The following is a 27,656-nucleotide window of genomic DNA, read 5'->3' as shown; positions in this document are numbered from 1 at the left end:
GGAGCCTGTCTCAGGGAAGTCGGGTCACAAGGTGGGGGACACCCAGGACAGGGTGCCAACCCCTCGCAGGGCACAATCGCACGCACACATTCACACACTACAGACAATTTTTGGAAATGCCAATCAGCCTACAGCGCATGTCTTTGGACTGGGGGAGGAAACCGGAGTACCCGGAGGAAACCTCCAAAGCACGGGGAGAACGTGCAAATGCCACCGAGGCCCCATGATATTTCATCAATGTCTAATTTAACTTTTTATTTAAAAAAAAAAAAAAAAAGAATAGAAAAAAGACATTTTTAAAAATGACACATTTAAAATTGACATTTTTAAAAATTTAAATAAATAAATAAAAAAACATTTAACATAACAACAGCTGTTTCCAGCTGTCAGTTTGTAATTACTTGAAAAAATGAATAAAAAAATATATCGTAGAAAAGCGGACTGTGAAATAATTTATCATGATATCGATATTATATCGTTATATCACCTAGCCCTAAACCTCAGTATGGCAAGCCAAACGAGCAAGTAATCTCTCTCTCTCTCTCTCTCTCTCTCTCTCGCTCTCTCGCTCTCTCTGTATGTCTCTCTTTTCTCTGTCTCTCCCCCCATTTCTTTCTTCCCTTCCAATTCCACCTCTGTCTCCTGTCTTTCTCCCTCCATATCTCTCCCACTTCTCTCTTTCCTTCTCTCAGTCTCTATCTCAGCACATTTCTAATCAGGCATGTGGGTGAGAGGACGTGCAATTACAGCAAGCAGTTCTCTCGGTGTTGTACTAGGGAATGGCTCGTTCTCTACGTTCTCCGTGTTCTAGTGAACACCGATTATTCCCCAAAGCAAAACGCCACACAGATCGCCAGCCTGGCCTGAGCACTGGTTGGATACCTCCAGTTTGCGAAATGTGATGCTAAATAAATTAGCTGTCGCTGACTGGCATTTCGAGGTGTATGAATCATGCAGAGATGGATTTTACACCCTGGTTCTGGTGAAAGGAGAGATCTGGGATTAATGAAAGATACTGTAACACTATAGATTCTTTTTAAAGAGAATCGCACTGTGATTAAGCAGAGGTCTTGATAGTGTGTGTGTGTGTGTGTGTGTACTGCGTAGGCGGTTTTAGTTGTTTTGTTTTGCTTACATGTGTTTTGTGTGTGTGTATGTGTGTGTGAGATAAGATGTGGGTGGAAGACGCTATGACTGAAGAGCACAGAAGCACTTTCTATAGCATAGAGAATGTGGGAGGATAAAGTGGTGCTTAACCAGTATATTTTTTACAGCCTTGATGTCATGCACCAGAAAAAGACTTTACAGTGCTTAACACACAGCAGTTCACTCAGCAATTAGCTGTATACTAGTGAGTCAGTGCTAATTCATAGAAATGAACCGTGCATACGTGTGAGAGTAGGCTGATATACTGTAATGTGCTGATATTCGCCTATGCTTTTATCAGTTTACGATATTACCATGACATTGCGTAAGAGGCACTTTGTTGTCTGCCTTTTTTACTTTTGAACTGGGACAGGCTTTACGTCGGAATTGAAATTGCTGCCTAGACGTTATACACAGTAGGGTCATTCCATCTCAAGTGATCCAATACAGGTTGCTCGTACCTCTATATGTTAGCATTGAAAACCCAGCAGTTTTTTTTGGGGGGGGTTTGTTTTTTTTAGATTCTACTACCCCTAGCTCTGTAACCAGTGGAATCTCAAACCCAAATTTTTTACAGCAGAATGCTACTATAGAGGACTTATTTCTGTGAAAATTTCAGGTTCGTATCTGGTCCCCCACCGGTGTTTGGTAAGTTACTCAAAAAAAAGTAATCCACTACAGTTGACTAATTGCTCCTTTCAAATTGCAATTTGATTACATTACTGATTGCTGCATGTAAAAAGTAATCAGATTACTAATTGTTTACTTTCATGTTACTTTCAAGATCTATCAAACCTACAAAAATACACTACAAAGTGAAACTCGGAGTTCTCTCAGTAATTTTAGCGCGCGCCGATGTATGACATGATCAGAAAAGGTTGGATTTATTATAAAACGTGCCTCGGGTGTTGTTATTGTTTTTAGTACGACCAGACTGATGAAAATTCAAACTTTTCTAACTCTAACTGAGCTCTGCTCATATCATGTTCACGTAAACTGGAACTCGTATAGACATTTAAACACCTTGTTTTCCTGCTCAGCATCAGAGGATGTTAGTGTTTCAGTTTCCCCTTTACTGGTTTAAAAAAAAAAAAAACTTGTATATCCATTTTTCTTCACACTGTCTGTGAGCGAGGTTTTGGCAGAATTGAGAGCTGTCAACCAATAAGACACGAGTATTTCTACGTATTTTCCTGTAAACGCTGTCGGATCGGTCTCGCCTCCGTTCACTGCAGATGCAAAATTACAACACCGCCGTCTTCTACTACTGCTGTTCAGAATTATTCGGGGCTGAAGAAAAAAAATCTTCAGGGCAAAACGTGATTTATTTTAAAAATGAATTTTTACTTAATATTGTTTTCTTAACGCTAAATTCGTAACTCAAGTAACATCGTTTTATTGACATCAGTAACAGTAATCAAATTACATCCATTTAAAATGTAATGCGTTACATTACTGCATCATCAGGAAAAGTAATTCGATTACAGCAACGTGTTACTTTGTACTTTTTACTTTTTTTACACCCGAAATATTCGAGATGTTCAACTCGAAAGTTAGGAGAATTTTTAAAAAGTGCACTTTCTCACCCCATAAAAAAAATTATAATAAGAGAAGTCTCAAACCTGAAATGTTCTCCATGAACACTATACTTACCTAGGTACCAACCTAAAAAATGAAGCCTGAGCCTCAAACCCTTCCCATTATACATTGACCTTAAAAATGGAAGTGTGAGCAACATTGAGTATTATAATTGGACTTAAGTTCTAAGTCTAAAGGAACATGAATGTGCAAAATGTTTATATATCTACACATACCTCTTGTAATGTGCTCTAGAGATCAATTTTCGTTCCGAGGAGCTAGGTCCATCCTAGGTCCAAGATATATAACCAGATGTATAACCAAAATTTGTTGGGTGCCATAACACAAAGATGACCATCGTAGTTAAACCAAGTAAAATATATATATATATATTTTTTAAATCAAAAACCTGGTGGTTTTGCAATGCGAATATTTAGAGGTAATCACTCCAAAAAAAATTTCAACGGTCCGGCAACAAACTTGAGATGGAATGACCCAGTAACAATATGCTGAATATCACAATTCATACCACCAAAAGGGGGCTTCAACAAAGTAAATTACTGTCAATTTTTTAAATTTTCCTCTAAAATGTTTTTCACTTAATTTGTGTACATTGTATTGTCATATTGAGGGTAGAAAATCTTCTGATTTATTTTGAGTTCATTTTTTGCATCACAAAAAAAAAACAACAAAAAAAACCCGTCTGTGATTATAACAGGAGTGTGTAGACTTTTTATATCCACTCTGTTGTTTAGTCTCCTAATGAGAGGTTGCTTTATTATTATTTTCAATGCGCTACTATAATGTCTTGAGCCCGCTTATGTCAGCTTGTTCTCTTGCCAGTCATCTAGATGAGTTTTCCATCCTGTGGTAATGTGATGTCTGAACTCATTTCCTTGAAATACTCAGCGACATATTAATTAGCAACAAATGGTCACTTTGTAAAAGCCTCAGGCTTGAATGAGCTTCATGTAAATTGTCTGAGATTCAATGCCCAGATTATGAAGTGCATAATCTCTAGCCTTTGAGAATCATTAAGACATTTTTATTGGATTCAGAGCAGTCAGTCTGTAAGCTTCATACATGTCCACTTTTAATTTCGAAGCTTTCTGTGCTCCTGTGTAGATCCCTTCCGCGTCTATAATGCAGGTTCTCACAATGCTTTTAGAATTTTTGTTGTTATTGTTGTTGTTGTTGTTGTTGTTGTTGTAACAACAACACTATAAGGTCGGAATGAAAGGCCGTCCCATTGTAATCTTTATCTATTTATATGTGTGTTTACATGTTTATGAGTAATGTGACAATATGGTATCAGGGATTTTTTTTTTTTTGTGGCGGGGGGTGATCTAGATGGGTCTATACAGAGGATAAAAATGGTGACACGTGACTTTTTGTGAACTTCATGTACACTTTACCCATTTAAAAAGCAAAACAAATCAAACTGGGTTATACAGCAAGAGTATATGAATAAATACTTAAGCTCTCTGTTCAGTCATTTATTTTTTTAATCAAGTGTAGTGTTCAACATGACCAATCTCCGATGTTCCAGATGTGGAGGAATTAGAGCATGCTCCAAAGCCATGATCCAGGCCACTCTTTAACTATGATACATGACAGGTTTGCAAAGCGTTATACAATATATGCTACCATTGCAGCTACCATTGAACCACCCTGATGATGATGATGATGATGATGATGACGATGGGCGTGCTTGTGTGTGTGTCTTTCAGAGCAAGTGTCTGCGCGCATCGTGCAGGAGGTGACGGCCGAGGCGGTCGCGGTACTGAAGGGAGAGCAGGAGCTCCATCCAGGCACAGCCGTCCGACTCTCCTCAGGTAGGACGGACTGCTATGATTCATTCTCATGGACACTGGAAGCCATGCGGCCTCAAAAATCTGGGTTTTGTTTACATCCAATGTGCTTGATACGGAAAAATCTGTTTTGCACTATATGCTGTTCCTGGAGATGATATGGCCTATTTCTGTCACGCTGCCTCATAGAGCTTCTTTATGCTTCAAATATGTTATATATTTTTCTTTTTCCTGTAAATAACATGAGAACTTTAATACTTTCTTTTTCTGGATATGAATGTATTTGAATATATTACTTATATATTACTTATTTTGCACTCTTGACCTTTGATATTGTTCCAGTTGCTTTTTATGTGCTTCCAAAAAAAAAAAAGTAAACTTGATGATTGTCCTCATTTATTTATTTTTCCTTTAAATATTTAAAATGTTTTCTGTCAGTTGCCAGTGACTAACTTTACTCATTTTAAATTCAGACGAATACGCTTTTCATTTCGGGGTTTGTCACACTAATGCGATTTGCTTAAAGAGCAAGATCAGTGAAACTACGCTCATCTATCTGGCACAAACGTGCTTGTTTATTCAAGACCGTCTAGTGAAAGAACTGCAAAACTCGTGCCTCGGAAATCAATTATTTTAGCGTGAAATATAGTGGAGTTTGGGAGGGGTGTGCCGGGGGGGGGGGCGGGATACCAGTATAAATGTGTCGATCTATAGTGATCTTCAAATACTGATTCTACCGCTGTACCTCCAAGTCTATTGGATTTAATTGAGCTTTTATAGACATCGTCACGGAGCAATGTTACAGGAACCTGGATGAAGATACGGAGTAGATCCGTAATAAACGAGTCAGAGGTGACACGACATGAAGAAGAAAACCTTGAGAGGAACCAGACTCCAAAGGGTGACACTGGATAGTGGGATAATAAACCGTAACGGTATACAGGTGTCGAAGCGAGAAAGAGTATGTTGAAAGGGTGTTCAGTATGAGCAGACGAGCACAGGACAGTCTTTATGATTACAGCAGCAGTTCTTAAGAGCAAGTTGAGAGTATCCAAGTATGATTAAACACTGAAGCAAGGTTGAGACTGGGGTTTTTTTTGGGAAGTACAGGTCTTTAGGGTGTCTATGTGGGACCATCAACAGCAGCAGAAAGTCTAGCAGGAGTATACGTACAGTGAGAGTGAGAGCGAGAGATTATTCGGTACGCTCTTACGCTAGACTGGTTAAAAAAGGTGAACACTGTGATCTGAACACAAGTGAAGACTCCAGAAGGTCTAGCTGTGGGGTTTCTTAGAACGGTTATCTTAACTGAGCTAAAGGTGGCGTTTTGCTGTCATTGTTTCTCATAGAAGGTTTTCCCTTGTTTTCCTGAATGCTGAGGAAAAAAGTGCTTTCAGCATTTATTGCAAAACTCGTCGTCGATATTGTGACTATTGCTAATACGTCTATTAAATCTACTTGAAAAGAACTTGAACAACCTTGGATAGTGGTTCTGAAAGTGGGGTTTGTGAAGTATATCCAAGTAGTCTGGGTTTTTAAAAAAAAAAAAAAAAGTTTATATTTTATTACAGCAGTAGTAATAAAAATCCTCGATTATTATATGGGTTTAATTCAAACTTCTCTAACTTCTAAATGTCATGATGGTGACTAAGAGGTGCTGAACTACATTACCCAACAACTCCCTACATGTCTCAATGATCTGTCGCACCTGCTCTGTGTTACTCCTAATAAGCACCCCTATTTAAGTTCCGGTCTTGTTGTGTTTCACTGCCAGGCTTTTGTCGTTGTTGTATTTGTGTTGGCGCGTATGCCACAACCTCGCTCGTAGTGTGCCTGTTTTTACCTAGTGTCCATTGTTTACATTTATGGTTTTTGGTTGTATGTGTGTACGTTACACAATAAAATCTGCACTTGCATCTGCTGCCTCTACAAAACTGTGACGCTAAGTAATAGAAATATAAATAATGTCAACTCGGACCTAATACTGGCACCCTTGGTAAATATAAGCAAAGAAGGCTGTGAAAAATTGTTTAACCTTTCGATATTTTGTTAAAAACAATTCACAAAAATATATTTGTTAAATATATGTGTGCAACAATTCCTGGCATCAGTTACTTTTAGTCAATACTTTGTGCTACCTCCCTTTGCCAAGAAAACAGCTCTGAGTCTTCTCAGGTAGGAGAATACATGGCAAGGGATCTGAGACCATTCCTCCATACAGAATCTCTCCAGATACTTCCAATTTTGTGGTCTACACTTGTGGACTCTCCTTGTGTATCCTAAAAAATGTCCAGGTCCTCTGGCAGAAAAACAGCCCCAAAACATTAAAGATCCACCTCCATATTTAACCGTGGACATGAGGTACTTTTCCATATGTCTACCTCTCTGTGTGCTCCAAAACCACCTCTGGTGTTTATTACCAAAAAGCTCTATTTTGGTTTCATCTGACCGTAGAACCCGATCCCATTTGAAGTTCCAGTAGTGTCGGCACACTGAAGACGCTCGAGTTTGTTTTTGGATGAGAGTAGAGGCTTTTTTCTTGAAACCCTTCCAAACAACTTGTGCTGATGTCGGTGACTTCAGATTGTAGTTTTGGAGACGTTCTGACCCCAAGACACAACTAACTTCTGCAGTCCTCCAGCTGTGATCCTTGGAGATGTTTTGTCCACTCGACCCGTCCTCTTCACAGTGTGTTGAGACGATATAGACACACGTCCAATTCCAGGTCGATTCATAACATTTCCAGTCGACTGGAACTTCTTAATTATTGCCCTGATGGAGGAAATGGGCATTTTCAATGCTTGTGCTATTTTCTTATAGACACGCCCCATTGTGTGAAGCTCAACAACCTTTTGCCGCACATCACAGCTATATTCCTCGCTCTTACCCATTGTTTTGAATGACTAAGAGAATTTGGCCTGTGTGTTACCTCATATTTATACCCCTGTGAAACAGGAAGTCATGGTTGAACAATTTCCTGTTCACACAGGTGTACAAAATTTTTTTTTATATCAATGGGAATATACTTGGGGTGCCAATAATGGTTGGACACCTATATTTAACAAAGATTTTTTTTTATAAACCTGTGTTCTGTTTGCAATTGTTTGATATCCATGAGAGTAGAGTATTTTTATGATTTTCTTTTTTTTTTTAACAAAAGATCAAAAGGTTAAACAATAAAGACAATTTTTCACAGCCTTATTTGCTCATATTTACCAAGGGTGCCAATATTACTGGAGGGCACTGTATATAGGGTTGTTATGGATCCTTAAAAAGTCTTATAGCTTCTGAAAAATATGTTGTATTTTTCATTTAATTGGATTTGTTCCGGTGTCAGGAAGGTAATTTTCATTTTGTCTTAAAAAGATTTTTAAAAATCATTGACATTGTTTAAAATTATTATTATTTAAACAAACAAACAAAAAAAACCCTCAGAGGCAACCCTGACTTTGACTAAAGTAAACTGCCATTTTATTGTAAAAATTTAAATAATGAACCTAATATTTGAATAAGTAGATTATGTTCATGAAATAAAGGAGCCCTGGCTGCGAAACATTTGAGAACCCCTGCCTTTGAAAGTTGACATGTTTGCCGTGGAAGATCTTTGGATGATTGGTGGTTTTGCTTTGCTGCACATGGAGGGAAACAAATAGGAACTAAATTAGAGAAGATCAGTCCTGAATCACTCCGAGTCAGCCAGTGGTTTAGGATTTGCAGTTTATACGGACAGCCTTACTACACCAGCAATCCATCAGTGCAACACGAATGCAAGCAAATTATGGATATTCCGAGTGTGTCTGAGTTTCTTTCATAAGTGGCTGTTTTTTGCTGACCAGGTAGTGTCTGTGTGTGTGTGTGTGTGTGTGTGTGTGTGTGTGTGTGTGTGTGTGTGTGTGTGTTGGTGTCTGAACTGTCGCTTCACCTCCTGCTGATTGGCAAATCCGTTTTGACAGCTGGTCTCTTCCATTAGCACTCTGCTGTGTATATGCATGCTGACTAAGGAGTTGAGAGAACAACCTGTCTACTGGTCCAAACAACCTGTCCTGCCTCCTTGTGTGTGTGTGTGTGTGTGTGTCACAGTGAGTACAAGCATGAGAATGAGAAATGAGGCTCACCTGACTGCTGGTCTGGTTCTCTACAGTTAAAAGAGCCCTCGGTTCTGCCATGTCATGGCGTTTTATGTTTTTGTGCTGCTGTTTGTTTCTATCACACTGACTTAGATTTGTTTATGTTAATGCACCTGTTCTGGTTGTTATTTCTATAGTAACAGCTAATTCACATGGACCTGTATGGCAGATTAAAACAAACAAAAAAAGTATAATAGTTGATCTTGCGAAGTTTTCTGTAAGGAGACATTTATTGTACATGCATGGAAGGAGTCTCCAGTGTCAGGTCTTTGTAACAGTCAGGATGTTTTCTGCCACAGGTGCAAGTCTTCAGGATGGAGGTGTTTATATTGTGCAGATGTAGCATGACAAGCTGTTTTTTATTAACTTGAAGAGAGAGAGAGAGAGAAAAAAAAAAAACAAGGCTGCTAACAGGAGCTAACTTGTTTTGTGGACATCCCACGCCATTAAACATAATTATAAATAAATAAAAGTGCGCCCATTCTTTAATTAATCAACGAATGTAATCTCTGGCTAATCACTGTGGTATAAAACACTTCACAGTGTGCTGTTATTGGAAAGTATTCAATGTTGGAGTGGTAACAATAACTCTGCTTTGTGCTGGGCTGCCTCACACCACCTAGTCGTTGGTTATTCCTATAAAAATAAGTGTTGTTGTTATTTATTCCTTATGTTCGTGAGCTGTTTTTGGATAACAGTTGCTGAAGGTTTTCAGGAGCTGAATAGAGCTTTCACTGTGCTGGATTTAATCTGCAGAAACAGCTCATCTGTACTGTATTGAAAGGATGAGATTAAGCAGAGAGCGTTAGCGCTAAAGAAGACCTGCAGTTCGGATTGCACATCCGAACTAAGCTTTGCTGTGTGGATTTGTTGCTGTTTTTCTTCATATTTATTAATATCCATTTCTCATCCTCGTCTTTCGTTTTCTGTGTGTATGCAGTGGAAGACTCGACCAATCTGCCACCTTCTCCACCTCCATCTCCTGCAGCCGAGCACTTTGGCCCACTGGAGCAAGGTAGGTCCATGTCCGGCTGCTGATGTGTGTGTGTGTGTGGAAAGTGTAGTAGTGTTTGTGCAAAGGTGAGCGTGAAAAACATCTGTGGTTTTGGATGTGTCTTCATCCCTGTTCACTATTGGCCCCACATGAGGGGTTTTGTTTTTACTTGAAAAGTGACCAACACCATTCCTTGCTGGACAGATGATGAGACACACACTTCTGAATGAGCTGGAGAGACCCATGCTAGAAGAGAAATGGGCGCAGGATTGTCTTTGCCACCTCCTCCTCTTCCTTACTTCTCCTCGGCGTGTGTTAAATGCTTGGCTTTATCTTCATCTTAGAGGAAATCAGACAGCCCAAATCAAAACAACACCATTACCCCTTACTTCTCTCACCATCACGTCGTTTCCTACGTACACTCTTCCTGAATCCCTCTCACCCTGCATGATGCCATCCTTCACTCCGGCCCTTATCCGTCCCCCTTAATGCCATCTTGTTGGCATTCAGGCTGATTCCACTGGTATCCTAAAGTCTAGGGAAACTTTACCTCATGCTGTTCTTGTCCTCTTCTTTTGCATGTTATGTACTAGTTGCTGTTAATGTTGTGGGCCTGCACTCATCAGTTTCTTTGTTTGTATGTGTGTTTGTTGTTTATTGTTGTTGATTTTGGTTGCATCTACTATTTCTGCTCTGTGGTTATAATGGTGCTGTGTACAAACTAGTGGAGGCGTGTACAATACTCAGCTTCTTTACCTCTTCCATTAGATCAGTGGTCACCAAGCCTGTTCCTGAAGATCTACCTTCCTAAAGACTTTAGCTCCAGCCATAATCATGACCATCTGAACATTACTTTAAGAAGTTCTTGGTCACCTAAAACGTTAGATTTTGGTTGAAGATGAAACCTGCAGGAAGGAAGATCTCAAGGAAGAGGGTTGGTGACCTCTGCATTAGATGAACTGATGTTTAAAACAAGTTCAGCTTGTTACAGACATGCTACTGAAGAACTGGGGAACATGTAAGCCACTGAATTCAAGTACTTCACAAGCTTTACTGGTGCTATCCGAAATTGTATTGATGTCTGTTTGTTGTCTTCAAAAGTACATTACTACTGTATAATACAAAGGACACTAATTCTTGTGATGCACTGACTACATTTTAAGGCAGCATTGCTGGCTTAACATAAGGTAGCCAGGGGCATTGGATGTACTGAATTCAAACTCTTTTCAGGCATTTCCAATAAGCATTGTCCATCCAGTCCGTATTTGAGGTCAAACAGGCAGTCAGAACAGTAACAAAATGGACTAGGAACTTGGATTGCCAGTTGAACCTTGGAATCTAACAAGGCATCAAGAAAACTATGGAACTAGGAAACAGTGAACCTGAGAAAGAAGGATACTAACCCTTACAGGACTGTGCAAACATAACAGAACACTAGAGGAGTACATACATACAAGCTATTCAGATGTAATTAGCCATTCAACAAGAAATAGGGTCAAGGGGAATTGATTTGGCAGACCCAAAGCAGGAAAAGAAAGATAAATGGGTAGATTCTGTGAGGCAGAACAGATACCGAGATTGCACCAATGGAAACACTGACTTAGACAATCAGACATAAAAGAGGAAGATCTTGACAGGAATAGAGGCCAAGCTTGAAACAGAGTCACAAACTTAGCTGGGTGCAAAAACAGAGATTGAGCCAAGAGTAGAGATAGAGACTGAGAGAGAAATGAAGAGACTAAGATGGAAGTGGCGGTTCAGAGCAGAGACAAAAAAAAAATCCTGGAGCAGAAAGTGAAACCGAGCCAAATGCACAAAAAGAGAATGAGTCTTGAGAATAGACAAGAGACTAAGTTAGACTTTGGATACATGACGATGGACTACAGGATAGACAGTGACAAAAACTAGAATAGGTTCAGAGGAGAAGGAATCGTGGAAACTAGGAACTAGCACACTAGAAAATGGGATACCTGAGAAACAAGAAAACGGGACTAGCCACCTAGGAATGTTTAATTATTGTCAGTTAACCAGTAACGTGCAGTGCAGTAATGTGTCATGATGTGCAAACAGTGATAAACTGGCGAGATGAGGCTAAAACTAATGCAAGCGTGAGGAAAACAGGAGGGCCCCCCCAAAACACATGCCAGAGACAGTTTTGGAGTTGATGCATGTGTTCCATACCTTTCTCCTAATGCACTCTTGGCCTAATGAATTTCTGTTGGCATGTCCAGGTGGACATCAGGGCAGCATATTCTGTTTGGCTTCTGTACTGCCATTTGGCATGTCCACCAGACCAGGGGCAAGTGCTGATCCCAGTTGCATCGGTAGAGTCCAGTTCAAGCATTTGACCTGGCCATATCTCAGTAGCTGCAGTGCTGTAATGCACATTTTCTTTTCAATTCCTGGCAGACCTCTGTCCAGGTTCCTTACAGAAGGAACAATGTGTCTCAGCCATCTATGACAGTAGTGGTACTTTGTTTTTGATTGGATATGCCTAGGCTATTTAATGAATTAGGCCATAGCTACCAAGATAGAATGATCCCATGATCGGTTGTAGTGCTACCTGTTCCATAAGAGCCCACAATATGGTATGGCTGGATAGGAATATGTGGCCATATTCTCTCTCTCATCTCTAATTACTTGACTAACCATCTAGCTGGTTTACTCTCCCACTGCTTTATGACATGGATTCTTTGACTAACCACCTCATTCTAGCACATGGTGTGGATCAGTAGCTTTTGAGAGACTGTTAATTTTTGTGGTCTAGGCAGTATTTTTACTTAATGAGTCTTTATTAGTCACATATACATTACAGTACAGTGAAATTATTTTCTTCGCATACCCCAGCATGTCAGGAAGCTGGGGTCAGAGTGCAGGGTCAGCCATGATACAGCGCCCCCTGGAGCAGAGATGGTTAAGGGCCTTGCACAAAAGTCCAACAGTGGCAGTTTGGCAGCGCTGGGGCTTGAACCCCCGACCTTCCGATCAGTAACCCTGGGCCTTAACCGCCAAGCCACTACTGCCCTCTGACTTGCAGCCAGAGGCATCACCCTGGTGGCACATGACAGCCTAGCCTATGCCTGTTGTGTGAACATGTGCCTTTGAGGCAGTCTAACCTGCCTTATAATGTATTTTTGTCTCAGACAAATCCCAAATTGGTATTTGGTATACCCATCAGACTGGGGCAAATGATGACCCCAGTCCTTTTGGTGGTGGCTAGTTGGGTAGCCAGGCCTAGTACAAACATGTGATCAAGCCATATCTCAGTAGGTGCAGTGTGGTAATTCGTTGCAGACCCGTGGCCAGGTTCCCCAAGTTCCCAGCAGATCAGTTGAACAGTTGTGCCTCAACCACCCATGATGGTGGTAGCACTTTGCATTTGGATTGCATATGCCTTGGGCCAATTTGTGAATTAGTCCATAGATACCAAGATCAAGTAAACCCATGATCAGTGGTAGGCGAATGACCCAGTATATTTAGTATCTACAGTATTAGTAAATGCTCTGATTCCTATTGCTGTATAGGACTATGTGATCAAACTCTGCAAAGAACTATTTTCCCTCTTAAGTCTAACCACATGCTGAACCATCTTTGGTCGCATCCTGGTGGACTTCCAGCAACAGATTTACTTAGTTATTGCCTCAAATCTGGTTAGTTTATATCATGTTGGTAATGCTGTCTGACTTACAGCAGTTCATACAGTGTACATTACCCCAGCTTGTTTACTCACCTGTTGGTCTATGACTTGGATTCTTTAGCTAACCATTCTCCTGGCTGATTGATCAAGATTTAAATTAGACCCTGCCTCAGACAATGACACAGTGCCTCCACAGCAGCTATTTCTGTTTGTCGCCATTCGTCTTGAATATATGTGTGTTTTTCGGTGTTGTGCGTGTGTGCGCCACTTCTTCACAATCCCTTTACGTAGTACCTATTTTTCATACCTATTTTCTCTTTCTATTTTTTACTGCTGTCTTTCACTTTGTCCCTGCTCTTTCTCTCCTTCTCACCTTCAGCATCTCTATGGTTCTCCTCTTTACTCACCTATTACTGACCCATACATTGGTATACTTCTATCATTTTCCGGTAACCTTTTGTCACGCCCTCTTTCTTTCGTCCTCTTTTTCTATCTCTTTCAACATCTTCCTTTCTCTCAATGCTTTTTTCTTCCCATAATGCTCTATTATTTCCCAACTCTGGAATTGTCCACCCTTCTGTTCACCCTTTCCTGTCTCCTTTATATCCCCCCTCTCTCTGTCTCTCTCTGTGTCCAGATTTCCCTGCATTTCCTTCTCCTTGTGTCTGTTTGTAGATGTAGGGGATGAGGAGGAGGCTGGGCCTCTCTGCCGCTTCCAAAATTCTCGGGAGAGGTGCAAGTTCCTCGCCCCCTCCATCTCAGTTTCAGTGCCCGAGGATGAACCCTACTACTCTGACGAGGAGTACTATGACCACCCCTTATTCAGCCCTGAGTGGACACTCTCGGGCTCGCGCCCTTCAGGGCAGGCCGCTGCCTTTAGCCAGATTGAAGGTGAACCGCGCATGGTTCCTCTCCACCATCCTCCCCCATTCTCTTCCTTTCTTTCTCTGACTTTTCTATCTTTAATTCTCTTCGGTCATGTTTATCCAAACCTTGGTCTTCCCTTTCTCTCTCTCTCTCTCTTTCTCTCTCTCTCTTTCTCTGGTCTCTTTCTCTTGTCTGCCACCCTCCCTTCCTTCTTTTGTCTCTGTTGTGTTGTGCACGCTCTATCTGTGGAGCGTTCCTTATCCTCGGCGTGCCCTTTCTTTTCTCTCTGTGCATTTTTTGGGACATTTCATCTTAAGTCGTTTGGCTCCCAGCCCAGGCTTTCCTTTCATGGCTAGTTCGTTTTCAAGCGTTGCCTAAATGAAAAACTGCATATTGTAAAACAGCCCCACACGCTCGCTGCCTGATACATTAGTGACACCACTTGTGCGTCTCGTTTTAATAAAACTTGCTCCAAATGTGAGCCAAACGGCTTGCCACATCAGCAGGTCAGTCCAGCATGGTGTGCATTTTTTTGTTCTTTGCCTGTTTTGTGGGTCTGCTTTTTGTCTGTCTGATTGTATGTGTCTCCATCACCTGGCCCATGCTCATCTGTCCATTTCCCTGCCCCATCACTAAGCCAATTCCCTTTCCCCCTGCTGATGTACACATGCTGTAGATCACAGGAAGACTTTCAGCTCTTCTACGTTCGGCACAAACATGCAAACACGCACACATTTTTTTCCACTCTATTACTGCAATGCACCAGTCAATAAAGACAGGGCATGCTTTGTCAGTTCTTGTTAGTTTCTTGGCTGAATGAAGGACCGTACATTAGAGAACCCATGTCTTTTTGCTCCTATATTTCTCTGTCTGTCTCTGTCTCACTGCCGCATCTTGCTGAGAGTTGACCTAGCGTGCCCTGTGCTGCCTGACTCCCGGCAGCACTCATAAACACACTGTAGGCTGCAGACTTTCTCTTCTAAGCAGCAATTTTGAATCTTAGACCCTCATTCACTGTGACAGCTAAGACATTATTATACCCCTCCTTCTGGTCGCGTCCTAATGCTAAAAAACATGCCAAGCTGTCACAGATATGAACAAGTCCTGATGGATTATTGCTTTCACTTTACTCACATACACGTTGAAGGTTTTAATGTCAGAGGTGGTTTTTATTTCATACTTTTTCTTAGTGGCGTTTAATGAAAATGTTAATAGTCATAGATTTATAATAAGTACCATTGACCACAAGTGCTACAAGTGTTTGACTTAAAAGGTCTCCTACAACTCTCTTCACATACAGGTCAGTGTCAAGTCGGACTCATTCCAGCACACTACCACATTGAAAATTTGGTAGATTTCATTGTTTACATTTTTTGGAAGTTATATCCCTGATCCCTCCGCTGTGATAGACAAAAATGTATGATGTGTCCTTCAAGCCCAACTCAGGGGAACTCAGGATATCATGGCTATCCTAAAACTAGTTCTAAGTTCACTAAATCAATTTAAACAGATATTGTACATCTTGTTGGGATTAATCTTGTTCTTTACCCAATCCTTCTATATGGTTGATTCCTTTCCGCTGATCCTTCATGTTAGTTCGTTCGCTCTGCATCACTAAACTTTTAGCATGAAATGCGTTTGAGAGTTTTATATAAAACCCATGGTACCATTGGTTGTAAGCTAAATAACCACTTGTAACCACAAATAGCCACATCTATTGTCTTGACAATGCATGCCATGCACATTATGTGGTTTCCTAGCGGTTTGAGTCTTTTTGTATTGTCTCTGATTAGAAGTTATTGATATGTTTGAAGTGTTATTGGGTGTGTCAAGAACAATCTATATATTTTAAACTCAAAAACAGAAGGAAAACTTTGCCACATCCAAACTGAAACAGTACACATGCAACATTTTGATGTGTCTTCATTCCCATCCCAGAGCTGAAAGTGTCCCACTTCCTCCAACCCCTGTAACCCAAGTCTGTGTTGTCTGTAGTCTTGATGTTTCCACTTGTCCCCTCTTTATTAAGTAGAAGAGACCATAGAGGCTCTCTCCGCAGCGGAGGAAGATGAGAACATTGCAGCAGCAGCAGCTTTAGAGGAGCAGGAGGAAGAGGAGGAGCAGTGGAGTGGGGAGGAGCCTGAGCAAGAACCCATATCCAAGCTCTTAGAGCAGGCAGAGGTGGTAGTCGGGGTGCAGACTTTGCCCTATCTGCAGGCCGAGGACCAAGCACTTACTGCTGGCCCCGGAGCTCCTAACGGGAGCACTGAGGAGGCAGGGAGGGGCGAGTGCCCTGAGAAAGGTGTGTCCTCCCTTCTCTGTGGCCTGCATGTTTTTTTTTTCTGCCTTTCCAAAAAAGAAAAGCTAAAGCGTTATGACAGCTATGAGCTAAGGCAATGTGGAAGAATGGCTCGAAATTGTCCTCTTCTCTGCTGATGCTGCAAGGCAACACAGGCTTGATGGTGACCTGCTTCTGTGGCCAGAGCTGTGTTTGTTTATAATTTTCTTACTTTTGCTTTCTTTCTTCTCATTATTGAATTGCCGTTATCAGTACAGGTGCTACCTTCTTCTTTTGGTGAAGCTTTCTTCGAAGCAAATTGCTTAATCTTATGTTGGTACTATTGCTGCCAGGCTGACCTTTTTCCCCATCGACCCATCACGTGTAATCCATTGCTTGGTGTCTTTTTTTGCCAGCTACATTGCCAGTGTATTTTTTCTTTTTCTTTTACTGCATGCTGTGATGAATCACTTATTTCCTTAAGTATACGGTTCTGTTATTTAAATTTTAACTCCTATGATTTTGTTGTTGTTTTTTTTTTTTTTTAACTGTTGTCTGCTTTTAATTTTGCAATATCAAGCACAGTCATGTCATTTGTTTTACTACCAAATGTGAAATGTACATATGTATTATTTTTTTTATCATGTTCACCTCATGTTTTACCTGTAAACCACTGGGAAAAAAAGAAAAAAGATTTGGTCTACTGATATGTTGTTCAAGGAATAGAACATTCATCAAAACAAACAGCTAAAAATATTTAATTTATAAGATAATACTTCTTTTTATATTGGCCGAGTGGATACTGCGTTAAAATCCATCTCTATCAATTGTAATAACTTTTAACACTCTAATGCTTTCGGGAACCTATGTTCAGAATGTTTAAATACAGTGTTAATGTCTAATGGGGATGTATATATATATATATATATATATATATATATATATATATATATATATATATATATATATATATATATATATCTCTTTACCAAACATTATTAAATCCATCTTATCTGTGATATACAGATGAGGTGTTCTTGGAAATTTCATCCTCATTGTGTGGATCTCATCTATCCAGCATTTTGCATGTTGGTCTGCTCACATCCATGCCTTCACCTTATTCATCACTGAATTGGTATGTGCTCTTTTGTTTCATCTGAGACTCTGTATGCTGTGATGTTTGCTGGTCTTTGCCTGTCTTTGTGGCGGTTGGCCTGGCAAATCCTTGAGCCCATATCTATAAGTTATGCAGCACAACCAGATCACTTAAGATTTGCTTTCAGCTGTGAAGATGGATGCAGAAAAGCCATGTGGAGAGAGGACTGCACCGGTCAGCATGGACTTCACTCAGTCAGAGGTGCACCCAGAGGATCTCGCCTCTTACCAGAGTGTTGTTCCTCACAAAGAAATTCCAGATACATCATTACCCAGCCTAAGTGACATGGAGGCTTTTGCCGTTTCCCCAAATGGTCAGAGCCATGCCAAAGAGCCCATGGTGAATCCTGGTCAAAAGCCTGACTCACCACCGAATATTGAGAAGCAACCTTCTACAGATGCAGTTTCTTCAGACCCGAATAACTCTCAAACACATGGGAAGCAATTACTAGAAGTGGAATTCACATCTACTGTAGACAAGCAGATAGATGTTACAGTAAGTGCCAAAAGTCCAGAAGTGCCTGGAAAAGAGTCTGCCAGCTTAGATAAACAAGGAGAAGAAATTATGGACAAGTCTGGAATGTCTACTTATTTTGAAACAACAACACTGAAATCAGAGGAGACGAGGGGACAAGGTGAAGGTTACTATGAGCTTAGTACTGCATCAGATGAGACAGAGTCTGCCTCTGCCATTTCCTCAGTTCCAGAAATTAGCTACAGTACCCTGGCTCAATCTCAGTCTATAGATGAAAAACCTGAAAGTCAAAAGGGTACTGAAGAGCAACAAAAGGTCCTCCCGTCATCTGAAAAAAGAGATGATTGCAGGCTCTCACCTGGAAAGTTGGCCTTGGAGCAAAGAAGTTATTCCCTGAATATCACCATTGGAGCTGTGGATCAGAGTGGAGGTCAAGGACGACCCAGAAACTTCTCCCCATTAGCAACTGACATCATGTCTTATACTAGTGGAAGCCTTGATGAATCTGCTGACTACCTTCCTGTCACAACTCCATCAGTGGAGAAACTCCCCTCTTTCCCACCACTGATCGTGGAGACATCAGCCTCTGTCACCACTCCATCAGCTTCTCCACCACATGACACAGTAGCTGATATCAAGACTCCAAGTCCACAGCCTGAATCCCCAGGTTCTCCCTTTGCTAATAGGTTTAGCTATAAAAATGGTGCTGTGATGGCGCAAGATCTGCCTGAAATGCTAGATTTAGCAGGTACTCATACAAGACTAATGTCCGATAACACTGATTCTGAAATTATAAGAAGGAAGTCAGTTCCCGCTGACATGCCAGCCCTTGTGAGTGACTCCTTAGCCCACTTGTTTCAGGGTCAGCGAGGTGCAAAAAGTGAGACTCAATTGGAAGAACATGGATACTGTGTTTTTAGTGAGTACTCCGGCCCCATGCCATCTCCAGCAGATGTTCACAGTCCATTGGATTCTCCACCAACACAAATCTTCAACAGAATGATATCAGAGGAGAAAGAGACAATTCCTGCTGCAAGTGGACAGGAAAGCCCATCCAATCAAGTTCTAAAAGAAGACACTCTTCCAGTCACAGAGGAAGAAAGTGATACAAGAGAAAAAACATGCAAGTATAATAGTGCTGGGGCAGAGCAGCCAAACCAACAAGTTGAAACTTTTCCCACTCCAACTGTTACTGTTACTTTGGAAGGAGTGAAGACTGACCTTGATGCAGAGGCCAAGCTTGCAGCTGAAGAGGCGGAAATAGCCGATTACGAGAGACAAATTCGCAAGCTGGAAATGGAAGACAGGCCTTTAAGTGTTGAGGAGGAGAGGGAGCTCCAGGAGCTACGAGAGAAAGTAAAGAATAAGCCAGATTTGGTGCACCAGGAAGCCTATGAGGAGATAGATGCCGAGGATGTGTACCAGCTCACTGGAGTTGCCAAGGACAGGATTGCTAGACCAATAAGACCATCACCAACATCTTCAGTGGAGAGTGCTACCGAAGAAGAAAAAGTGCACGTTGACACAGAGAAACCTAAACCAGCACAACATGGTCAGAAAGAAGAGCCTGTGAAATTGTCTCCTGTTAAATCTGTTGAGAAACCAAGTAAAGATGATAATCTCCTAGAGGAACCTGGCAAGGAGAAGGAGACAGAAAAACAGCAGTTGGAAATTGCAAAGGCGGATGAGGCTTCAGTTTACACCTCAGTGGCACAAAGTGCAGAAGAAGAAATAGAACTAGCTGAGGAGCCTAAGGAGTACATGCAGGAAGAAAAAGCAGACAAGCCTTCAGGTTTGCCAAATGTGCCTGAGATACCAGAGAAGGTTGAACCACAGAGGACTGAAATAGTTACGTTTGAAGTAAAACAGAGTGAAACAGAAGAGCCCAGAATTGTTGAGAAACATGAAGCGCCCAAAAGTGTTGAGAAAGATGATGAGTGCAAAGTTGTTGAGAAACATGAGGAGCCCAAAAGTGTTGAGAAACATGAAGAGCCCAAAGGTGTTGAGAAACATGAAGAGCCCAAAGGTGTTGAGAAAGATGAAGAGCGCAAAGTTGTTGAGAAACATGAGGAGCCCAAAAGTGTTGAGAAACATGAAGAGCCCAAAGGTGTTGAGAAAGATGAAGAGCGCAAAGTTGTTGAGAAACATGAGGAGCCCAAAAGTGTTGAGAAACATGAAGAGCCCAAAGGGGTTGAGAAAGATGAAGAGCGCAAAGTTGTTGAGAAACATGAGGAGCCCAAAAGTGTTGAGAAACATGAAGAGCCCAAAGGTGTTGAGAAAGATGAAGAGCGCAAAGTTGTTGAGAAACATGAGGAGCCCAAAAGTGTTGAGAAAGATGAAGAGCACAAAGTTGTTGAGAAACATGAGGAGCCCAAAAGTGTTGAGAAAGATGAAGAGCACAAAGTTGTTGAGAAACATGAAGAGCCCAGAGTTGTGGAGAAAAATGAAGAGCCCATAGTTGTGGATAAAGATGAAGAGCCCAAAGTTGTTGAGAAACATGAAGAGGCTACAGTTTTGGAAGAAGATGAACAGCCCAAAGTTGTTGAGAAACACGAAGAACACAAAGTTGTTGAGAAACATGAAGAGCCCAAAGTTGTTGAGAAACATGAGGAGCCCAAAGTTGTTGGGAAAGATGAAGAGCCTAGTGTTGGGAAAGATGAAGGGCCCAGTGTTGTTGAGAAAGGTGAAGAGCCCAAAACTGTTGAGAAGGATGAAGAGTCCAAGGTTGTTGAGAAAGATGACGAGCCCAGAGTTGTTGAGAAAGATGAAGAGTCTAAAATTGTTACACGAGACAACAAGCCTGAAGTTGTTGAGAAAGATGAAGAGTCTAAAATTGTTACAAGAGACAAGCCTGAAGTTGTTGAGAAACATGAAGAAACTGGACTTGTTGAGAAAGATGAAGAGACCAGAGTTGTTGAGAAAGATGTTGAGGAAGAGCATGATGAATTGGAAGGGGCAGGGGCAGTAGTACAAGAAACCATAGAGCCCCGAGCTGCCATTGAGTCCGTTGTAACAGTGGAAGATGACTTCATCACTGTGGTCCAGACCATTGATGAACGAGAGGGACCTGGGCACAGCGTACGGTTTTCCACTCCTCCTGAAGAAGAACCACCTCAGATGCTTCAAGATGAAGAGGAGGAAGAAGATTCTATTGAAATGGCTCAAGAAGCAGAGATAGAGGCTGCTAGCCTGGAGGAAGTCCAGGATGTTCCAGAAGCTGTACAGGCCCCTGTCTGTCCTCCTAAGGAGGTTCCAGAGAGCGAGGGTCCCACTGAGAGCTACGATGACTACAAGGATGAGACCACTATTGATGACTCCATTTTAGACAGCTCCTGGATGGATACTCAAGGTGACGCTATGATTTTCTCTTTTTTTTATTTTGGAATTTGAGTAAACAGAAGGCAAATAATTTAATTTATTGATGTTTACATTAAGGCTTTTAGTCTAGTGAAAATGTATAACTAGATTTAATCGGTTCTTTATAATGATACCACAACACTGCTGAATGCTCGATTCATCAGAAAGCATTGATTAATTTCTAATAACAACTTCTCTGACAGTACCTCTGGCCGCAAAAAGTTTATAGTAATGAGCTTTTGCTAATACGTTATCATTTCTGCCACAACAACTTACACAGGGACTTTTTTTTTATATAAGTCAGTATACCGATAGTTCTGGTATAAGGGGAATTACACAATACATTTATTATTCAGTTATTATTCATATGATTATTTTAGTAGCAAAAATGTCCTTGTGCTGTTTGTAATTTGTAGTTGAATGCTGTCAGCATATTTGTATTAGCATCATTTGTCATATAAGTTTCACATTCTATACATACTGCAGATGATGATAAGAGCATGGCCACAGAGAAAATTGAGGCTCTTCCGAGAATGGCAAGCCCTGCCAAGAAGATCTCTACTGAGAAGCTGGTCAAACAGAAGGGTAAAGCAGGCAGAGTCAAAGGCCGAGTTTCCACTCCGGAACGCAAACCTTTCTGGAAAGATCCAGGACCAGTCCAGAAAGAGGAGCTGAAGAAGAAAAAAGGTTGCTGATGCAAAAGTGACTGTACACATTGCTAAAATGTCGGATTACTTACTATTATATAAGATTGTTGCTGCTGTTTGTAACATATTCCTGTAACTTCCTGTAAATGCGTACCAAGTAGAGGTCGACCGATAGTGGATTTTACCGATGCCGATAAGTATCATTGGGTATAAGTTGGTATAATTTGGGCAGCACCTGCCGATAACCGACTAATCAAGCGATAGTTTTTAAAATTGATACAGAATGAAAACATACCATTCAAACTTTGAACTTTATTACAAACATAAACCGTACTGACTGTATCATGAAAATGTACTGTACTTTTTTAAATGAAACAAATATAAATGAACAATTAATAAATATTAGAGTGAATAAAAGATATACCCCCAAACTCAACCAAAAAGTAACACTCCGAATCTAAATCTAAAATGAATAAAAAAAAAACACTTCAAATAACACAACAAAATTTGTCAGCGATAGTTCGATATGTCGCCTCTAGAGGCCGCTATCGTACCGTATAACGACAGCGGAACCTTCTCAGCCGCTCCCGCGACGGACGCAAGCGGGAAAAATTGTCTGTGTGGATTTTTGCCCAGCAGTTAAGCTCCAGCAATCGTTTATCAGTGCTGATTAATCGTCAAAACCCATCGATCGGTTGACCTCTACTACCAAGAATGAACGCTGATTTAAGCTGCTGATTTCCTGTAATGTATCGCAGTTATCAGCAAAGCTTCTTGTAAAGGTTTGCTTCTTAAACACTGTTTGGCTCGTTCAGAAAACATGTGGATATTTAGTATTTTACTAAACGTCTGTATCATTTCAAATCCCCATGAACTGAATCCTACAGTTTCCCTGACTCTGTGTTTCCCTCTTGTAGCTGTGATTAAGAAGGTTGAGGTCACAAAAAAATCTGAAAATCAGAGCCGCTCTCCCTCCAGGAAGAGTGGTTTAAAGGCCGCCGTAAGGCACCCTAGAGCTACCCAACATCACATCTGTGCTAAGCGGAAACCCACAGGTGATCACACAATCACAGGGAGACTGCTTGCAATGTGGCTGGCAAATACACTGGCATGTCACGTTAAAGATGGTGTTTGTGTTTGTGATTTACAGGTTGTTGTTTTTTTATGTTGGCAAAATGATTTATTTTTATTTATTTTTTTATTTGTTGTGTTGTTTATTGGTGTATTGTTGTTTTTTTTTGAGTGAAATTGTACACTATTTTTAAGTTTTGTGCTTTATCTGCACTTTCTTAGTGTCTGCTTCTTTTTGTTTCTTTTTTTTTTAGTCCTTGTGCTAATCTCCTCTTCGTTGCGGTTCTCTTGTGAACTAACTCTAACACCGTTTCCTGAATGAGTGTGTCTGTGTGTCTACTCTGTGAACTGTAGTTGTGTTATGATTCTCTGAAGGAACAGTGCAAAAATATATGACCTCCCAGTTTATGTAACAAATCTGCCAGAAGAGTCTCTCTTGGATACAGGACGTCTACGGTGGTTGCTATGCAACTGATTGAGTAGGAGACGACTTGGCCTCCTGAGAGAGAGAGAAAGAGAGAGAGAGCGAGAGAGCGCCCCCTCTGTCATCATCGATCCCCTTCTGCTCTATTGGAGAATTGCAATTAAATTGATATATTTTAAAATATCTACCGAATTTGCTTCAATTTTCCCCCGAGTGAATGTTACCAAAAAACTCTCTTACGTAAGGTTAAGTTAAAGCGTGTCGTTCTCTGCCGACAAATTTCCAACAGTAGCTGCTTTCCAAAAAAAACGTAGTTGAGATGAGATGCGTTTCCATTTGATATCTATCCCGTATTTCTGAGAGAGGGACAGGAACAGAACCTGGTTCTGACTGTTTAGAGCTTCTACAGCATAAGAAGCAACATTAAACGTAACCATAAATGGATAAAAACGTGCATTGTATATAAAGATGTGTCATTTTTCAGCACGTGTTATTCTCTGCCAAATCACCTCAAAGCGGTTGCTTAATAACGGATGCGGTTCTGTGAGAAATTCACGCTCCATATGTGTGTTGTAAATACTCTGTGTGTACATACGGAGGTGCTTGTTTAAGAGAGAGAGAGAGAGAGAGAGAGAGAGAGAACGGATGTTTTTCTGTACGTCTTTAATTTCCTACTCGTTCATAAGTACGTATTTTGTTCTCTCTCTAGTATCAGCAGATGGACGGCTGCCGTTCAGCTCGGTGCGACACTCCAGAGACCGGGCATCCGTGAGTAGCACTAGATTCTTACACGCTTGCACACTCTTTCAGCAGTTTCAGGATTAAATACCTTCAATATTTCATCTGGATGTAGTATCGCTAACAGCCGGAGTGCACTATTAGCCATTTATTCGGAAAGTGTTTTTTTACGATCTTAGAGACATTTTGTTTTCCGACATCGCGGTAACGCTTTACATTAACCTTCTCTCAATTATCATTATTAACTAACAAGCATCGTCAACGTGTCTTGACTGACCTTTGTTTACCGTAATGAATTGATATCCAGCGTTTACTAAATCTCTGTGTGAAAGGATGTCATGAAGCATGTTCGGGTCACGTGACATAACATCGTTAATTGCTGTATATTTCATTTTAAAGTTCGCTGTTCGGTGTTAGGATTATTGTCCAGACCAGTGTAAAAATCTTAATTTACTACCCTTTTTATTTAATAAATAACCTGCTAGATCCTATTCACTTTTGACATGCTAGCTAATCGCTTGCTCGTCTACGGTATAATAACTTAACAGTTTGGAGTGTTTTGTGTCGGATGTGTTAGAAACCAACCCTTAATTACAAACGCCATCAGTGACACAGACTATTTTGTTCAGCAAGAAAGTAACGGTCATGGATGCATGATTATCTTTTAACGTATATTGTATCGCTAGTTTGAACTGCTAACCAAAAACTGCAACGCGCCGTGTACTATAGCTAATGGCGTTTTTGTGAACCGAGTGCAAGTCGAGTCAGGTTAGCAACATTTTGTCGTCAGGCCTGGAGCGTTCTACCATTTTGCCTTAGTTTGTTTTGTTTTCTTTCGCTTCTATTATTAAATAGGCGTAGCTAAGAGTCACTGCACAGTGAAAGTCGTTTATTCGTCGTTTAAAGCGTATTAACCTTCATCGTAAGCGTGAAAATGGGTCCGCATTCTGGGGACACACTGCTGAATAAACAAATAAATCAATAACCTTGAAGCCTAGACTAGCGAAAGGATAGCAAATGAAGAATTAGCTCGTCTGAAGAATTCCTGTTTTTATTAAACATCGTTCTTTGCCTGCTAATCTCCATAATGAATCCAGTTTCGCATTTCAAACCCAAAGACGATCTCAGTGTGTATGTTTCACTCCAACCTTTCAGCGTTTCCCACGCGTCTCACTGACGCAACTCACTCTCACGCGCTCATACTCCATTTCCTCCATCTTGTGCTTCTGCGTGCGCTCTTTTTTCTGGATGGCCTTGCATTAGCGTTAGCGCAGACGTGACATTTATTCCGCTCTGGCCTTCCTGACCTTCAGCTTTTCTGATTGCTGTCATTTACCTCGAATGCAGATTTACTCCGCCTTTTTCCAAACACCACGGTTTGTACTTTGTGTACGTCCCGTGCTTTTTGTCGGCGGAAAAATTCCGGAATACCAGCTCAGCAGATTTCAATTTCAAATTCCGATTCGACGTCTACGTCACGTGTCCTTTGCGTGATAGAATGTCAGACGAGTTCAGATTAAGCACTTCATCATAGACGGGATGTGAATAGGATCATTACATCATTTGTGCATGAGACGTGTCATGTTCATTATCCTTTGATATATCATTGTGTTCTTTTTGCTTTTGGTTTTAAATCCTCTCTCACGTGACTTTTCTCCTCCATTGGTTTTTATTTGTGCATGAACAAACGTGTGCATCTTCGTACCACCGTTCATCACAGACCCCCAGCCCAACATCACTAACAAAGATTCCCACCTGTAAAACGCGGTCGTCGGCTCTTCCCCAGCCCCGCCCTAACTCCACCTGCTCCTACAATAAAACAAGCTCATTGGTGGAGGCCGATGGGCCCCGCCCATTCTCAGCAGACTTTCAAGATTCCCTCTCAATTAACAGGAATTTAGAAAAGGTAAGAAAGGGCCTACAGCTCTTATGCTAACACTTGACTCAAACGGTGGGGTTCATAGGGCTTCACAAAGCCTACACAGACCCTTTATGACAAGTAGCGCAGACCTTCATGAATATTTATTAAGGCGGGTCAGTTGCCCTGGAGGATGTGTATAGATGTACGTAATGAAGCTCTATGAACACCATCACTGAGTGAAGTGCTATTTTTCATTTTAATCTCGTTACAAACAACATAACTAGGAAAATTACGCATCGTGTATTTAGGAAATGGAAAATAAACACATCAGCCCAGTCATTTGGGACAGGAATTGTAGCGTAGAGTCATTTGTAGATGATATCTAGTCTTGCTTACATGTGTACTTTTTGATTCAGTACTCTTTGACCTGCTCACAGGTCTCTCTCACACACACACACACACACACACACTTTATGTGGTGTACAGTTTAAACAGTGCACACATCCAGCTGAGTGTTATTGGAGCGTTAGCTGTGGAGCGTGGTGTGTTTATGTGTTTATGTGTTTATGTGCTGTGGTCAGAGTGTAAGGCTTTTTGAGACGTAAGATAAATGTGTCGTTCAGGACGGAGGATCTCGGAGCCCGGAGAAGAGGTCGTCTCTGCCTCGGCCGGCCTCCATCCTGACACGGCGCGTACACACCGGCGAACACGATGAGAGCTCCACCTCCATCACGAGCTCTGGATCGACAGCACCACGCAGGCCCACGTGTAAGCCATACACACACTTTAATACTCATTCAGGTGACTCACGGAGTTTACAAACACTTTCTTTGTTTAATCTTGTATATGGAAGATCAGTGGTTAAGTTGTTGACTGCTGATCGGAAGGTCGGGAGTTCAAATCTCAGCACTGCCAAGCTGCCACTGCTGGGCCCTTGAGCAAGGCCCTTAACCCTCAAATGCTCAGTTGTATAAATGAGAGAAATGTAAGTCGCGCTGGATGAGGACGTCTGCCAAAATGCCATAAATGTAAATATATATATATATAAGTATATTATATATAAATTATCTACTCATTAATTTAGCACCTGCTCACTGCACTCCATACTCGGAGAAGTGTGAGACCAAACTAATTAGCAAACGAGACAAAAGTATTCATTCTGCTTTGATTAGGACGCGACAATCTTGCTAATAGTTCTGAAAGCTTGCTGAGAGAACACAAGGCTAAACTCCTCTTTTGGCTGTCTTCTTCCTGTCTTCCTCATCTCTTTCTCTTCTTTTCTCTTCTCTTATTTGCTCTTCTCTTTTCTTCTCTCCACCTTTCTTGTCTTCTTGTCGCTTCTCCTCTTTTCTTCTCTTCTTTTGTCTTCTTTACTCTTCCCTTCTTGTCTCTTCTCCTTTCTTCTCTTCACCTGTCTTCTCTTCTCTTTTCCTCTCTTCTCGTCTCATCTTTTCTTTGCTCTCCTCGTATCTTCTCCTCTTTTTTCTATC

At 41.1% G+C, this 27,656-nt stretch overlaps 1 protein-coding gene across 4 annotated transcripts in view; it reads left to right on the top strand.

Moving 5' to 3' along the window:
* Window positions 1–27,656, top strand: part of map2 (microtubule-associated protein 2) — a 133,058-nt gene that overhangs the window by 92,509 nt on the left and 12,893 nt on the right. For all 4 annotated transcript variants that reach the window (XM_053626229.1, XM_053626230.1, XM_053626228.1 and 1 more), the window contains 9 exons: window positions 4,455–4,559; window positions 9,603–9,677; window positions 16,193–16,462; window positions 17,722–21,417; window positions 21,912–22,112; window positions 22,990–23,127; window positions 24,277–24,335; window positions 26,026–26,211; window positions 26,790–26,934. In XM_053626229.1, coding sequence (XP_053482204.1) covers window positions 4,455–4,559; window positions 9,603–9,677; window positions 16,193–16,462; window positions 17,722–21,417; window positions 21,912–22,112; window positions 22,990–23,127; window positions 24,277–24,335; window positions 26,026–26,211; window positions 26,790–26,934 — 4,875 coding nt within the window. The remainder of the gene's footprint in view (window positions 1–4,454; window positions 4,560–9,602; window positions 9,678–16,192; window positions 16,463–17,721; window positions 21,418–21,911; window positions 22,113–22,989; window positions 23,128–24,276; window positions 24,336–26,025; window positions 26,212–26,789; window positions 26,935–27,656) is intronic.

This window comes from Ictalurus furcatus, chromosome 6 (assembly GCF_023375685.1).
Source record: "Ictalurus furcatus strain D&B chromosome 6, Billie_1.0, whole genome shotgun sequence".
Classification (NCBI taxonomy): Eukaryota; Metazoa; Chordata; class Actinopteri; order Siluriformes; family Ictaluridae; genus Ictalurus; species Ictalurus furcatus.
This window is presented reverse-complemented; position numbering and strand designations above follow the sequence as displayed.